The sequence below is a fragment of the Leucopleurus acutus genome (genome assembly GCF_964270905.1).
Source record: "Leucopleurus acutus genome assembly, chromosome: 5".
NCBI classification, from domain to species: Eukaryota; Metazoa; Chordata; class Mammalia; order Artiodactyla; family Delphinidae; genus Leucopleurus; species Leucopleurus acutus.
In genome coordinates this window covers 84,503,535-84,517,100 of record NC_139147.1, presented here as the reverse complement: position 1 = coordinate 84,517,100, position 13,566 = coordinate 84,503,535, and the positions used below count along the sequence as shown (strand labels likewise).

Sequence of the window (13,566 nt, the reverse complement as noted above, 5' to 3'; positions counted from 1 at the left end):
ATTGTAGGATGTTTAGCAGCATGCCTACCCACTAGATACCAGTAGCACACAGGCATACACCCCTAACCCCGCCCCCCAGTTATGACAACCAAAAATGTCTTCAGATCCAGCCAGCTGTCCACCGTGAGGCAAAATGCCCCCACCTTGAGAACCGCTGTTCTACGTGGAGCAGTGGCCTAGGACTCAGTGCTGTGCCATCTTTTCTTTATCTGTACACAGGGTGAATTCATCCTTCTCATGGTTGAAACATTGCTTATATGCTGAACTCCCAATTTTACATCTCTGCCAGTTGCTTATTAGATTCAAATAACTAACTACATTCTCTACCTGTAAGTCTCATAAGAATCCCAAAGTTAATATTGCTAAACAGAATTTTTTTATGTCTTCTGTAAACCCATTTCCCTTCCAGTTCTTCTTATATTTATTAATAAATGGAGCTACCTTTTACCCATCTGCTCAGGCAGAAATCTAGGAATCATCCTTCATTTCACTTCTTCTCTCACAACCCATATGAAATCTCATTGGTTCTGATGTCACACATATCCCGGATGTTTCTACTTCTCTCCTCCTCCACACCAATCAGATCATCACCATCTCTTCGGAGACCATAGTAACTGCCTTCTTCCTCCTCCTGCTTCTGTTCTTCCCCTTCCTACTATCTATTCTCCACACAGTAGCCCAAGTGATCTTTTAAAAATGAAAAGATCTTGGACTACCTCTTGGACTGTATTTCCTTCCACCCTCCCTTTTATTCACTCTACTCCAGCCACAGTGGTTTTCTTGTTCTTTCAGACCAGTTAGTTCCTGCCTTAGGACTTCTGCACTTGCTCTTTCTCTGCCTGGATGCTCTTCTCTCACGTGGTCATTTGACTATCTCCCTTATTCATTCAGGTCTCCTGAAATGTCACTGGCTTGAGTAGGCCTTTCTAGCCCACTCCAGTAAAATCCCATCTCCCTCACCTTCCATCACTTCCCGACCCCTTACTCTACATTTATTTTCTTTTATTTATTTGTTTGTTTGTTTATTTTTGGCTGCATCGGGTCTTCGTTGCTGCGCACGGGCTTTCTCTAGATGCAGCGAGCGGGGGCTACTCTTTGTTACAGTGTGCGGGCTTCTCTGTGGTGGCTTCTCTTGTTGCAGAGCACGGGCTCTTTACCTCAAAGTATATATATTTAGGTTTATTTATTTTTTGCCGCCTCCACTATGTGTAAGCTCCTTGAGGTCAGGAGCTTACACATAGTGTAAGAGGTCTGTCTATTCTGAGCAGGGGCAGATCCAGGTTTAGTAGAGTAATCTAAGCCTTACTCGTTTTGGCAGGCCCTCTTTAAGGGAAAGAACTGTAAGTACAAACACAAGTATATGTGGAAGTGATTATGAGTGACATAAATAGGTCCCACTTAACCCAAGCCAATGTAATAAGCCCAACTCAACTTCTCTTTAGCCAGATCCCCAAAATCCCCTCTGCCACTCACTTCATCACCACCTAAACTAATTCAAGGGGAAAACAGAATGGAAAGAGTCTTAACTGACTGATGCAATTGAAATACATAACTTGTGCTAATTTTATCCAAAAAGGAGAGAGAATGTGAATGTGTTTTCTACAGCTCCCTCTAGGGCCTTGAATACTAGAAGGAGCCCTAAATAAATCTTCCTCTGCTTCTAAGGAAGATACCATGTAACTAGCCCCAGTCTGGGCCCAGTAAAACCATATACTGAGGGATAGACATGTGTGGTTGTTACCACTCCCAGACCCAGGTTCCCTGACTACATCAATTACCTATCTCCATATCCCTGAAAGAGGAGCTGGCTCTCTTAAGAGCTGAGTTAAGTGAGATCCAATGATTTTTCAGTATTTCCAGGTCATTTCTAGAGATGATAAAAGAAGGAAAAGTCAATATGACTTTTCCATTTTTTTTCCTCTTGACAAATAAACTCCCCAAAATACTCTCAAATGAAGGAATATTAATGTTTCATTGTTGATTATAATAACCATTATTTATTGGGTTTTTTTTGCCTTTTAAGCTATTTATTTTTTTAACTGAAGTATAGTGAATTCACAGTGTTGTTAGTTTCAAGTGTACAGCATAGTGATTCAGTTGTATATATATATAAATATTCTTTTCCAGATTCTCTTCCATTATATGTTATTACAAGATAGTGAGTATAGTTCCCTGTGCTATTAGGTCTTTGTTGTTTACCTATTTTATATTTAGTAGTGTGTATATTTTAATCCCAAACTTCTAATTTATCTTCTCCCACCCCCCACCGCCCCCCGCTATCCCCTTTGGTAACCATAAGTTTGTTTTCTATGTCTGTGAATCTATTTCTCTTTTGTAAATAAGTTCATTTGTATCATTTTTAAGATTCCACATTTAAGCAATATCTTATTTTATTTGTCTTTCTCTGACTTCACTTAATATGTTAAACTCTGGGTCCATCCATGTTGCTGTAAATGGCATGATTTCATTCTTTTTTATGGCTGACTGATACTCCATTGTGTATATGTACCACATCTTCTTTGTCCATTCACCTGTCAATGGACATTTAGGTTGCTTCCATGTCTTGGCTATTGTAAATAGTGCTGCTGTGAACACTGGGGTCTATGTATCTTTTCAAATTAGAGTTTTCTCCAGATATATGCCCAGGATTGGGATTGCAGGATCATATGGTAACTCTTTTTAGCTTTTTAAGGAACCTCCATACTATTCTCCTAAATGGCTGCACTAATTTACATTCCCACCAACAGTGTAAGAGGGTTCCTTTTTTGCCACACCCTCTCCAGCATTTACTATTTGTAGACTTTTTAATAATGGCCATTCTGACCAGTGTGAGGGGATACCTCATTGTAGTTTCGATTTGCATTTCTCCTATAATTAGTTATACTGAGCATCTTTTCGTATGCCTGTTGGCCATCTGTATGTTTTCTTTAGAGAAATGTCTTTTTATGTCTTCTGCCCATTTTTTGATTGGGTCGTTTGTTTTTTTTGATAATTAAGCTGCATGAACTGTATACTTTGGAAATTAATACCATATCAGTAGCATCATTTGCAAATATTTTCTCCCAGTCCATAAATTGTCTTGTCATTTTGTGGATAGTTTCCTTTGCTGTGCAAAAGCTTTTAAGCTTAGTTAGGTCCCATATGTTTATTTTTGATTTTATTTCCATTGCTGTAGGAGACAGATCCAAAAAAATATTCCTGCATTTTATGTCAAAGAGTGATCTGCCCGTGTTTTCCTCTAGAAGTTTTACATTTAGGTCTTTAATCCATTTTGAGTTTATTTTTGTATATGATGTTAGAGAATGTTCTAATTTTATTCTTTTATGTGTAGCTGTCCAATTTTCCCAGCACCACTTATTGAAGAGACTGTCTTTTCTCCATTGTATATTATTGCCTCCTTTGTCATAGATTAATTGACCATAGGTGCATGGGTTTATTTCTGGACTTTCTATCCTGTTGCATTGATCTATATGTTGGTTTTTGTGTCGGTACCATACTGTTTTGATTGCATTAGCTTTATAGCGTAGTCTGGAGTCAGGGAGTTTGATTCCTCCAGCTCCATTATCCTTTCTCAAGATTGTTTTGGCTATTCAGGGTCTTTTGTGTTTCCATACAAATTTTTAAAAATTTTGTTGAGTGTTTTATTTATACCAGGCAATATACTAAGTATTTTTAAATAAACAATAATTTTTATAAGCACTGAGGTTGTGGTTTATCTTTAATTACTTAGATGGGTTTTATTGCCATTGGAACCCATATTTTTTTTTCTTTCTTTTTCTTTTTAAACAACCAATCTTTTAAATAATTTTTTAAACCAATGGTAAAGATTATGACTACTTTGTAAACTAAATTAACATACATTTCTGGTGCTTTTATTTGTGGAAATTAAATCCTGACATTCTTTGGGGATTCTGCATTTTTAATAGGCCTTAGTAAGTTTTGGCTATAAAAGCCCAGGGCAAAACTATCTAACTGGCATTAACTGCATTTTTACGTGAAATCCCTTGAGTAGGTCCACTGGCCATTATCTTTCCTTTCAGGTGTTGGTTTTGTGTATAAGTTTCTTTTTACCTGCTCTTTCTATAGTGTGTCCAGAAATACAGTGGCAGGTGATCTGCTGTGACATCTGGTTGGAATGATTTCAGAAAATAATTGTGATTGAACAGGGTTTTTATTTGATTTTTACTTTGTGATAGGAGTAAAGCAGTCACTAACAGCTGTATCATTATCACTAAAAACTGTGCCACATAATTCCAAACCCATCTTTGAGTTTCCAGTCTGATAATGTTATCCAAAGAATCATTTTACATAATAATAAACATGATAATACTTTATGGTGTTTCTTCTCATTCTCCTTTAACTTTACTAATCTAGTCACAGATTTCAAATGTAACTGGCGTAAATGATGCAAATGATTTTTAGTAAAGAATGTACACTAGTTACTCTTTGCATCACTTCTGATTTAGCATCATTTTAACCCATAATGCAATACTGGTTTATTCATTCTGTTTTAGATGTTTGGAAATTGGACATTTGGTACCTTGGTCTTCACAGTCATGGTTATTACAGTCACAGCAAAGGTATGGTACAGAAATTAGAAGCACGGATACATTTTGTGTCTGCATAATTCTTAGTTAATTTTCCTCATTTCTTTGTTGATAGAGTTTCCTTTTTCAGTCATGAATAATTTCATGGATGCCTAGTTTAATAATTCATTTTAATTTTTGTCAAAAGATTCATTATGAATCATTTTTAAAATTCATTATTTTGTAAAGCCTCAGCTGATTTTTATGGTCAGATAAAGGTTAACCCCTCAGTACTCATCTCCGAAATTCTGCTTCTCTCTATGTAATGCAAGACAACACAAGCTGGTTTAGGCCATGGAGTTCTGAACAAAGTACTCATGAAATTTTAATACTGCTTCCTCACAGAAGAAAAATACTATAAACTTGAAATTGTTGAATTTCATACTAGGATCTTTTCATTAATATTTATCTTCTGAGGGACTTTGCCATAGCAACCTTAGCCACTTATAATTAATACATTTTATTCTTGAGTTTTAGCTGAGAAGTTAAAGATTTATTAATTTACATTAAGGATTTTTTTATTTATTTTTTTAGATGGCTTTGGAAACTCATTTTTGGACCTGGATCAATCATCTTGTTACCTGGGGATCTATTTTATTCTATTTTGTATTTTCTTTGTTTTATGGAGGGATTCTCTGGTGAGTGACTATATTTTAGTTATATTGATTCAACTCTAATAAATAGTTATTATGATAGATTTTACTATGAACAAATTCTACTCAGAATAGTTTTGAGACCCTATCCTGATAAGAAATTTAGTTTTTTCAGTTGATCTTACTGATATGGAAGAAAAAAGAAACTAACAATTACTGAATACCTACTATATTCTAGTGTTTTACCTAAGATATTACATTGATTCATCATGATAATCTTGTTACCCCATTTTTTTCTATTTGGAAACTGAGCTCCAAGATCACAATGGTTAAAAGTTAGCAAAGCTAGGATTTACTTGAAAATTAATGTTCTTTACACTAATCGTATTACCTCTAAATTATTATTAATGTATATAATTTAAAAAGTCACGTAGAATCATTAAATTTTCATGAATGAGTTAACTTCTCTCTCAAAAGTAATGTGCTGCATATTCATTGGTAAAATCAGATATTCAGCTATTCTGATAGATTAAAAATTAATGCTTTTCCTAAGATTGTTTGGTAAGTGATGGACAGCTGAAATCCCTCAATTGGAGAATGTATATTACATTGCCTACTGTGCCTGTGATCCCTGTATCAGGCAAAATTACAAAAGGCAGGGAAAAAACTTGTATTGGCTAAACATTAACTTTCATTTAGGATTATAAAAAGATACTCTAATGAATATCATTTGTTTGTTTTCAATCCTCTTTATTTCTGCATTTCTTCCGGTATTTCCCCTCATTCTTTTGAAGTGATATATACACAAACCCAAAAAGAGTATCTTGACAATACCTACTACTATGTAGAACTAATATTTGTGAGTACATTTATTTTAAAATCCATGTGTAGAGAAGATCCTCTAAGTAGAGCTTTTCAACCTAAAATTTGGGTAATCAAGCTTGTAGTTGCTTAGTAGAAAATATTTTATTACATACTTTTTCTTGCTTTTTTGGTCTCTTAAGTCTGTATTATTCACTACATAATTCTTTTGAATTATCCTAACACTTAAGGTAGGATAAGTCAATTACTTGCCACTTTCCTAATTATAAAAACCATGGTTGTCATTCAAATGAATTAAATTGGATTTTATTTTTAACAATTAAAATCTACCATGTTTTATTAGTTAGTTGATTAATTAAATTACACTGATTCCACATTTTGAATATTTTCCTGGAGTATTCTTAAAATTGTAACCTTCATGTATAGTGGGTTTACTTAATGTCTTGATTTAAGAATCTGTCTTGTTGGTTTCTTCTTTTATTATAAGCCCACTTTCTTTCTTTGCAGGCCATTTTTGAGCTCCCAGAATACGTACTTTGTATTTATTCAGCTCTTGTCAAGTGGTTCTGCTTGGTTTGCCATAATTCTCATGGTTGTTACATGCCTATTTCTTGATATTGTGAAGAAAGTATTTGACCGACAGTTTCATCCTACAAATATTGAAAAGGCACAGGTAACCACTTTTTATATACAATACCTTTTTAATTAGGAGTCTTGATGAATAGCTGTCATTATAATTTGCTTATATTAGAAAATAGGAAATTATCTATTCCTGTATCAAGTATTTTGCAATATAAATATTGTTACATGTGATATTTTTAAAGTTGTTATTGTTGCTATGAATTTTATGACTCCTGAAAAATTATAATTTTTAAAAATTACATTGTGTTATTAATAGAACTAGGTTTTAAGTATAAAACTATCAAGTTATGTCCAAATAATAGTATAAATATGTCTTAAATACTATTATCACAGCCTTCTATCAAATATATATAATTGGGATATATATCCATTTCTTCAGAACCATTAGAATTTCAGTAGTGCTTCTTCAGGTCATATTGTTTTCAACAAAAGTATGAAATAAGTTCTTTAACCTAAATAACTTCTACAGAACGGATTTTTATAAAATATATTCTCTCACTAAACACTTACTAATAATATTATACTACAGCAGATATTAATAGTATGTTACATAGTGTTTAAGAATATGGTCTTTAGGGCCTGATAGTTGTGGGTTCAAAACCCACATTCTACCACTGAGTAGCTCTGTAACTTTAAGTCTCCATTTCTTCATGGGTAAAATTATGACAAATGTCTATCTCATTACATTTGTAATAAGGATTAAATGGAATAATGTTCAAACACAGAGTATATCCTCAAGAAATGATAGCTATTTAGTATATTTGACTTTTTTGTGTATTTGACTTGTACATAAGCTAGAAATATTGGTTTGTCTTATTAACCGTATCATGACATTGAACATATGTCCTCAAGAGTACATTCTAATCAACTTTTATGCCCTTGTAAACACAGAGTTTATTAATCATTTAGTTCTGCCTAGGTTGAGGGTTTTGAGGGGGGTTTTTTTTGTTTGTTTGTTTGTTTTTTGCATATTTGCTGTATGCCAAGCAAATTTTGGAAATTTAGTTGTGTGTTCATGCTACAAATAGAATAAGTGCTTCTTAAGTATTTAGTGATTTGAGTTAGGCTTCTTAAACAGTGTATTGGTTTTAATTTCAGTTGATCATATTAACATTTCTTTAGCACTTGTTTGCTTTGGTCACTCAGTCCTAGCCAATATACATTTTAACACCACTGAAGCAGCATAGGCCTCTGAAGCCTGACAAACTTAATTCAGATACTGTTTTAACCACTTATAAAATGTATGTCTTTAATCAAGTCACTTCCCTAAGCCTCAGTTTCTTCCTCTGTAGAATCAGAATAATAACTACCTTACTTGATGGTTACAGATCATTAATATAAAGTGCCTAACCCTGGGTCTGTATGTAGTAAGTCCTCAGTAAGAACATAACTATAAGAATGATGAGGATGTTGCTCTGATACTGATCTTCAGATGGGGCTGAAAAACTTTGCATAATCTGATTACTGTGTCTGCCTATGCATATATTTATATCAGTATGGGCAGACTTTTCCACCTTGCAATATATTACTTAAATATATGTCAGAAAGGTTTGCCTATCTTTTTTTCTAATCTTCAGAGATATTCATGATAATAGAATACTACTTTTAATACATTGTCTATTATACTTTTTCTAGACCTTTATGGAGAACATATTTGTCTTGCCCTCTTGGCTATATAAAGTTATATTTCACCAAAATATATTAATGACATCACTTAAAAACTTATTCTTTATAAAAGTAAATAATGATTTATTTACATTTATCCTTAGAAATTTTCTTTAGGCAGAGCATTATATCTTTTCATAGAGATTTCTTAATGATAATAAAAGGTGATAATATTAGTCCTTATTACCATTTTTGTAGACCTCTTTTTAAAGGATTACACAGGAAATATTTGATACTTTAAGGCGGACCCTTAGACAAGAAAAAGTTAAAAGTACTTTATATATATTTTAGTTATTTTACCGTAGGCTAAATTGATTAAAAATGGAGTTGATTTTAAAAATCAATCATTTTTCTATGTATGAAAGCCAGTATAATCTCCCTTTCTACCCTACTAAATTCCTTTTAAATGATTTGACTGGATGTTCAACTGTGATCTAATCTAAAGAGAAAAAGAATGTGATATATATTTTTAAAATTGAGTCACTTTGCTGTACAGCAGAGATTGGCCCAACATTGTAAATCAACTATACGTCAATAAAAAATAAACATGGAAATAAAAATAATCTAAAGAGGAAATCTCTACTTCCACTCAGGGATTTTCTAGCCTACTGGGGATTTTTTTTGTTTTTGTCGAGACAGTATGTGGTCATTCATATCCCGTGTGTGACATTATTCTTTCGCTATAGTCAGTAATCTTTATTATTTCAGCCTTGTACTTTCAACTCTGATTTCAAATGTTGAGAAAGTTGTTAGAAAGTTGTCAGCTACTTACTTCATTGCTTACCAAAAGTAGCAAGAAAAATCATATCAAAAGAAGAGTTGTCAGCATTTATTTTGAGCTTTGTTTTTCTGCAGAATAACAATGTGGTATTAAGAAAAAATTCTTTTGATAGCAAAGCCAATAGCCCTACAAATGTCAGTTATGTATGTGTACCATGTATGATATATCCTATTCTTGTAGGGACAAATGTCTTTACAAAGCTTGTCCTGTGTCTGTCTCTTAGGTGATAAATACAGCTCACTGACTTGTTGTATGTCCCATCCCTTTTCTGTCCACTTATAGATGTACTCCAACACAGTCGCTTTCAGTGACGAGTTCATCGCACTGCAGCCATTGTCGAGGGCAAGGAATCAGCTGAGCAAACTTAGGTAGAGTAGGAGGAGTAGAACCTCATTAACTCTTCTGCATGCTAAAGGTCAATTTAAAAATATTCAAAAGATGGGCAGAGGCATGAATTAAGAGTGGGGCATTTTTGTTAGCACAGCTCTGTCTCTAATTTGACCTTTATCAATATGCATGTTAAAACCTAAAAAATACATCCATTTCTTTGAGACAAAAATTCAGTATAACAGGACAGAGATCTGTACCTTATTATATATTTTATACCTTAACTACCTTTTCTAGCACAATTCTAATGCTTCTGCTTGTCGTACTGGTACGTAAGAATGCTCCTGCATGTTGAGTAATTTAAGCTACAGAAATTGAAAGTTTTAAGTTTCAGTTACTTGGAAGTGAGAATTGCCCATTTTTTATCTTGCCTTAATCTGTGTTGCAAATACATATGTATATTTGTCTTTGTACACTGTAATGGCTGCTGAAACATTTCATATCCTTGCTGCTGTTTAGTGCATCTATAAATTGAACAAATACTTTTTGCTTTTACTTTTTAATTATTTTATTGGTATAAATAATTCAGCCCTGAAAAAAAATCACTCTAGATTTCAAGCAGGTTTATTGACTACAGATTATTTTAAAATAATGCAAAAGTGTGTCCTAATTTTTTTTCCTTTTTTTTTTTGCTTAAACAATAGGTAAGATTTTAACAATACATTTTGTATCTCATATGTATACCTTTATCTCCACAGACAGATCCATTCTGTCAGTTTCCACAAAAAATAATCAGTAATCCGAAGATGTCTTGATGGAAGAGAATGAAAGTTTAAATCCTAGAACTTTTCATATTAAGATACCAAAGCTATATATTAATTTTAACTCCAGTCTGGTTTGAAAAGGAAAAGTAATATAACTGATTGTTTTGTTTTGGCACCCTTCAACTTCTCACCCTGGATTTTTAGTCATATTTTTTTTAATTCTTTTTTATTCTCAAGGTTTCTAATCCATCTATGTTCACTTGATCAAACAAATGACTTTGACAGAGCACTGCTTAAATAACTTCTTATGTAGTCCTATGAGTTCATAATTTTGAGCTGTTTGAAAATTTTACCAAACCTTTCGATTTTATTATTCCTATTAGCATCAGGATTTTTGAAATATTCTACTTTGAATTACAAAGGTATAATAATTGTAAATGAGTATACAAATGGGTGGTTAAGTGGTAGTCAACTAAATTTCATGTATAAAACAAGAACTAAAATCAAAACAAACTTGGAAGATTTTCCTTCACCTTTGGTTGAGCCAAATATGTGCATCACATTTTATCTATATGTGCCTTCTGAAAACAGTGTGTATTTATCACATTTTCAAACATCTAATTATTTAGCTCCAAGGCAATAGGAGAGCTCATTATTTAAAAGAACACTCCAGCAAGCACTTCTGTGAGGATTAAGTTTTACATTGTGAATAATCTTAATGTTTTTATTAAATCATATTTTCTCATATCATGGTGGCTCAAATCAAGCAACATTTTTTGAGCAATGATAGACTAAAAAAGAATGATACACGGAGATCATAAATTAAAGAGATCCCACTCTCCTTAATAGTGTAATAAAGTAGTAAGCTTAACATTCATCTATGAAGGAACACAATGAGAGCAGGGTACATGAGTCAGGTAGTGTTTCCTGTAAGCACTGTCCAATCAGGTGGTGTAACAAAGGGAGAAGAGCCCTGTTGGGGAGATGGTGGGCCTGAATGCTAGCACAGCATGCCCTTGGCCCTGCACCCTGTATATCCTAATGAAATTAGTTCACCTTTCTGAGCCTCTAGGTTCTTCACCTATCAAATGACTATTTTACATACTGTGGTCTATATGCTCTCAGCATCAGAGAAAAACAAAAAGAAGTACTGTGCTCAACCAAAGGCCAGGCAGAAATAACAATTGCTTACATGAGTGGTGAATGATCACTGGATGGGCATTTGCTCATAGCTTCATGAAGAACAAGTGTCCACAAACATCTGTCTGTTGATGCATGCTGTGGATTTTGAATACATCTTGTTTTTGAACTACGTTGAACGATATTCCTGTGTGTGATCCATGGTAGCTTAATTGTTTACTGTTGTGACAGAGAGGAAGATTGTGCATATATCGAATATCTTTAAGAGCTTTCAAATCTTTAATCAGGTTAGTACTTCTTAAGGACCATTAACACAAAACTATTAATAATTTTCTTTTGAATAAAAGAAAACTCATTTTGAGTATTTTACACTCCTTTATGTTATAGGCAAAACTATAATAATAATCTACCTTTACATAAACTTACTGTACTCTTGAAACCAAGGAATTCTACTACTTTATTTTTTATGTATGTAAGAAATTTACTATAGCATTTTTTATAGAAATAATTATTGATTAGTCCTAAGACTGAGAAAACACATAGAAATGAGGGGGAAAATTGTTTTTTATTTATTGAGGACATTTTTTTATAATTTAAGAAAGGTTAAAATTAGCTTGGCTCTGGGCACATACTCCTTAGAAGGTTTCTAATACTTAAAATATAGAGGGAGTTCCCTGGTGGGCCAGTGGTTAGGACTTTGCGCTTTCACTGCCGAGGGCCTGGGTTCAATCCCTGGTTGGGGAAATAAGATCCCACAAGACACAGCCAAAAAAAAAAAAATAGGAAAAGCAAAAGAGTAGAAATTTATATAAGTTAACACTCACTTAAAAAATATATTTCAAATTAAGGATTAAATTAATTTTGTTTACTACATCAAGTCAAGTTCCCCCTTACTCATATGTCTAACATTTGAAAGGCCATATGATTGACCCTTCCACTCTGCTGAAGTCCAGTTAAAGTAGAGAAGTCTTCTGAGAGGGAGCATCAGAGATGCGAAATGGGACATACCTTTGCAATAAGAACCCTAACTCTTAGTGTCAAGGAATTTGTTTAATAGAAGAAATTTAATTTTATTCATGGAAACCTGGTTTTAATTTAACTTTGTGCACCAGAAAATCATGGCTTTTTTTTGTATGCTCTGTTGTATGCTCCTTAAGAAGCTACTATTTGCTCTCTTTTGTGACAGTAAATGAATGTGGTGTTGTGTGAACTTTCATTTGTGCCTCGCAGATGGTGGACCCCAACTTGCTATTTTGATTCTAAACTTATATACAGTGAGAGTATTGTTCTGTAATATGAGACTTGTTGCTTTTCTGTCCTTCCAGATGGAAGAAGATAAGGGTTCAGTCAGCTCAGCATATGAATTTGCTGAAAGCAAGCACAGAGGGGAGGACAGTAGGCACCTGCTAGCTGAGGCTTGCAGCCAGCAGGACAGTTCTTACGTGCACTAGGTAGTACTGCGCTGGACCTTCCTGGGGACATATCTGCTAAGTTCTCAAGCTTGGGGCATGCTATGGGAGAACTGGCCTGACATTTCAGTTTTTACTTTACTAATTCCTTCACCGTTTCTCATATATTGTTTTTGTTTACCTGTTTTCCTTTTTTATGATCTTTACATTTTTTATATGTCTGTATCTGAATATTTCATTAATCTTCCTTTGGATTTATAGTGTTAAATCTTACTTTACTTCAAATTCTAACCTATTGTCTTATACTCAAGAATTTATTCCTTTTCACTTCTTTTGAAAATATGTCATGCTATTTCTGTTATTTCCCAAATCACTTTTCCCACTTGTAGTTATGTGTCATTTTATACATGTTAACATAGTTAGACACTGAATTACTTATCTAAGTCTACCTCTTGAGTTGAATGGTCAAATGAGTGAGTGCTTAGACTTGGTACTGAATAATTTTCTGTTGACTGGTATTCACCAAACTCTCAGTTCTTACTTTTCATAAACTTTCATAATTACATCTTTGTAATAAAAAAGTATGAATTAATGAGGACTTGATTCACTCCCTCTTGAGAATTAAACCCTAACAACCACTTCTAGACCTAATTGGGATATGCAAAATATTTTAATTGGTAGTAACCATGGAAGATAAAAATTCTTACCACTAGTAATTATATTTTTACTTGGGCTATTTGCCACTTTGTACATTCTAATTACTGGTCAAGAAGGTGCTGTTGTCTTATCTGAGATAACCCTCATAAATGGTGAAACTTTAAAACAAAGCTACTTGAA

The 13,566-nt window shown here is 33.5% G+C and overlaps 1 protein-coding gene across 1 annotated transcript in view; it reads left to right on the top strand.

The window, feature by feature from the left end:
• The window catches only part of ATP11B (ATPase phospholipid transporting 11B (putative)), a gene marked incomplete at its 5' end in the record, with an annotated part of 120,268 nt that overhangs the window by 93,958 nt on the left and 12,744 nt on the right, over positions 1-13,566 (top strand). The window contains 3 exons of the mRNA XM_082839270.1: positions 4,515-4,580; positions 5,121-5,224; positions 6,509-6,674. Of these exons, the coding sequence (XP_082695396.1) occupies positions 4,515-4,580; positions 5,121-5,224; positions 6,509-6,674 (336 nt within the window). The remainder of the gene's footprint in view (positions 1-4,514; positions 4,581-5,120; positions 5,225-6,508; positions 6,675-13,566) is intronic.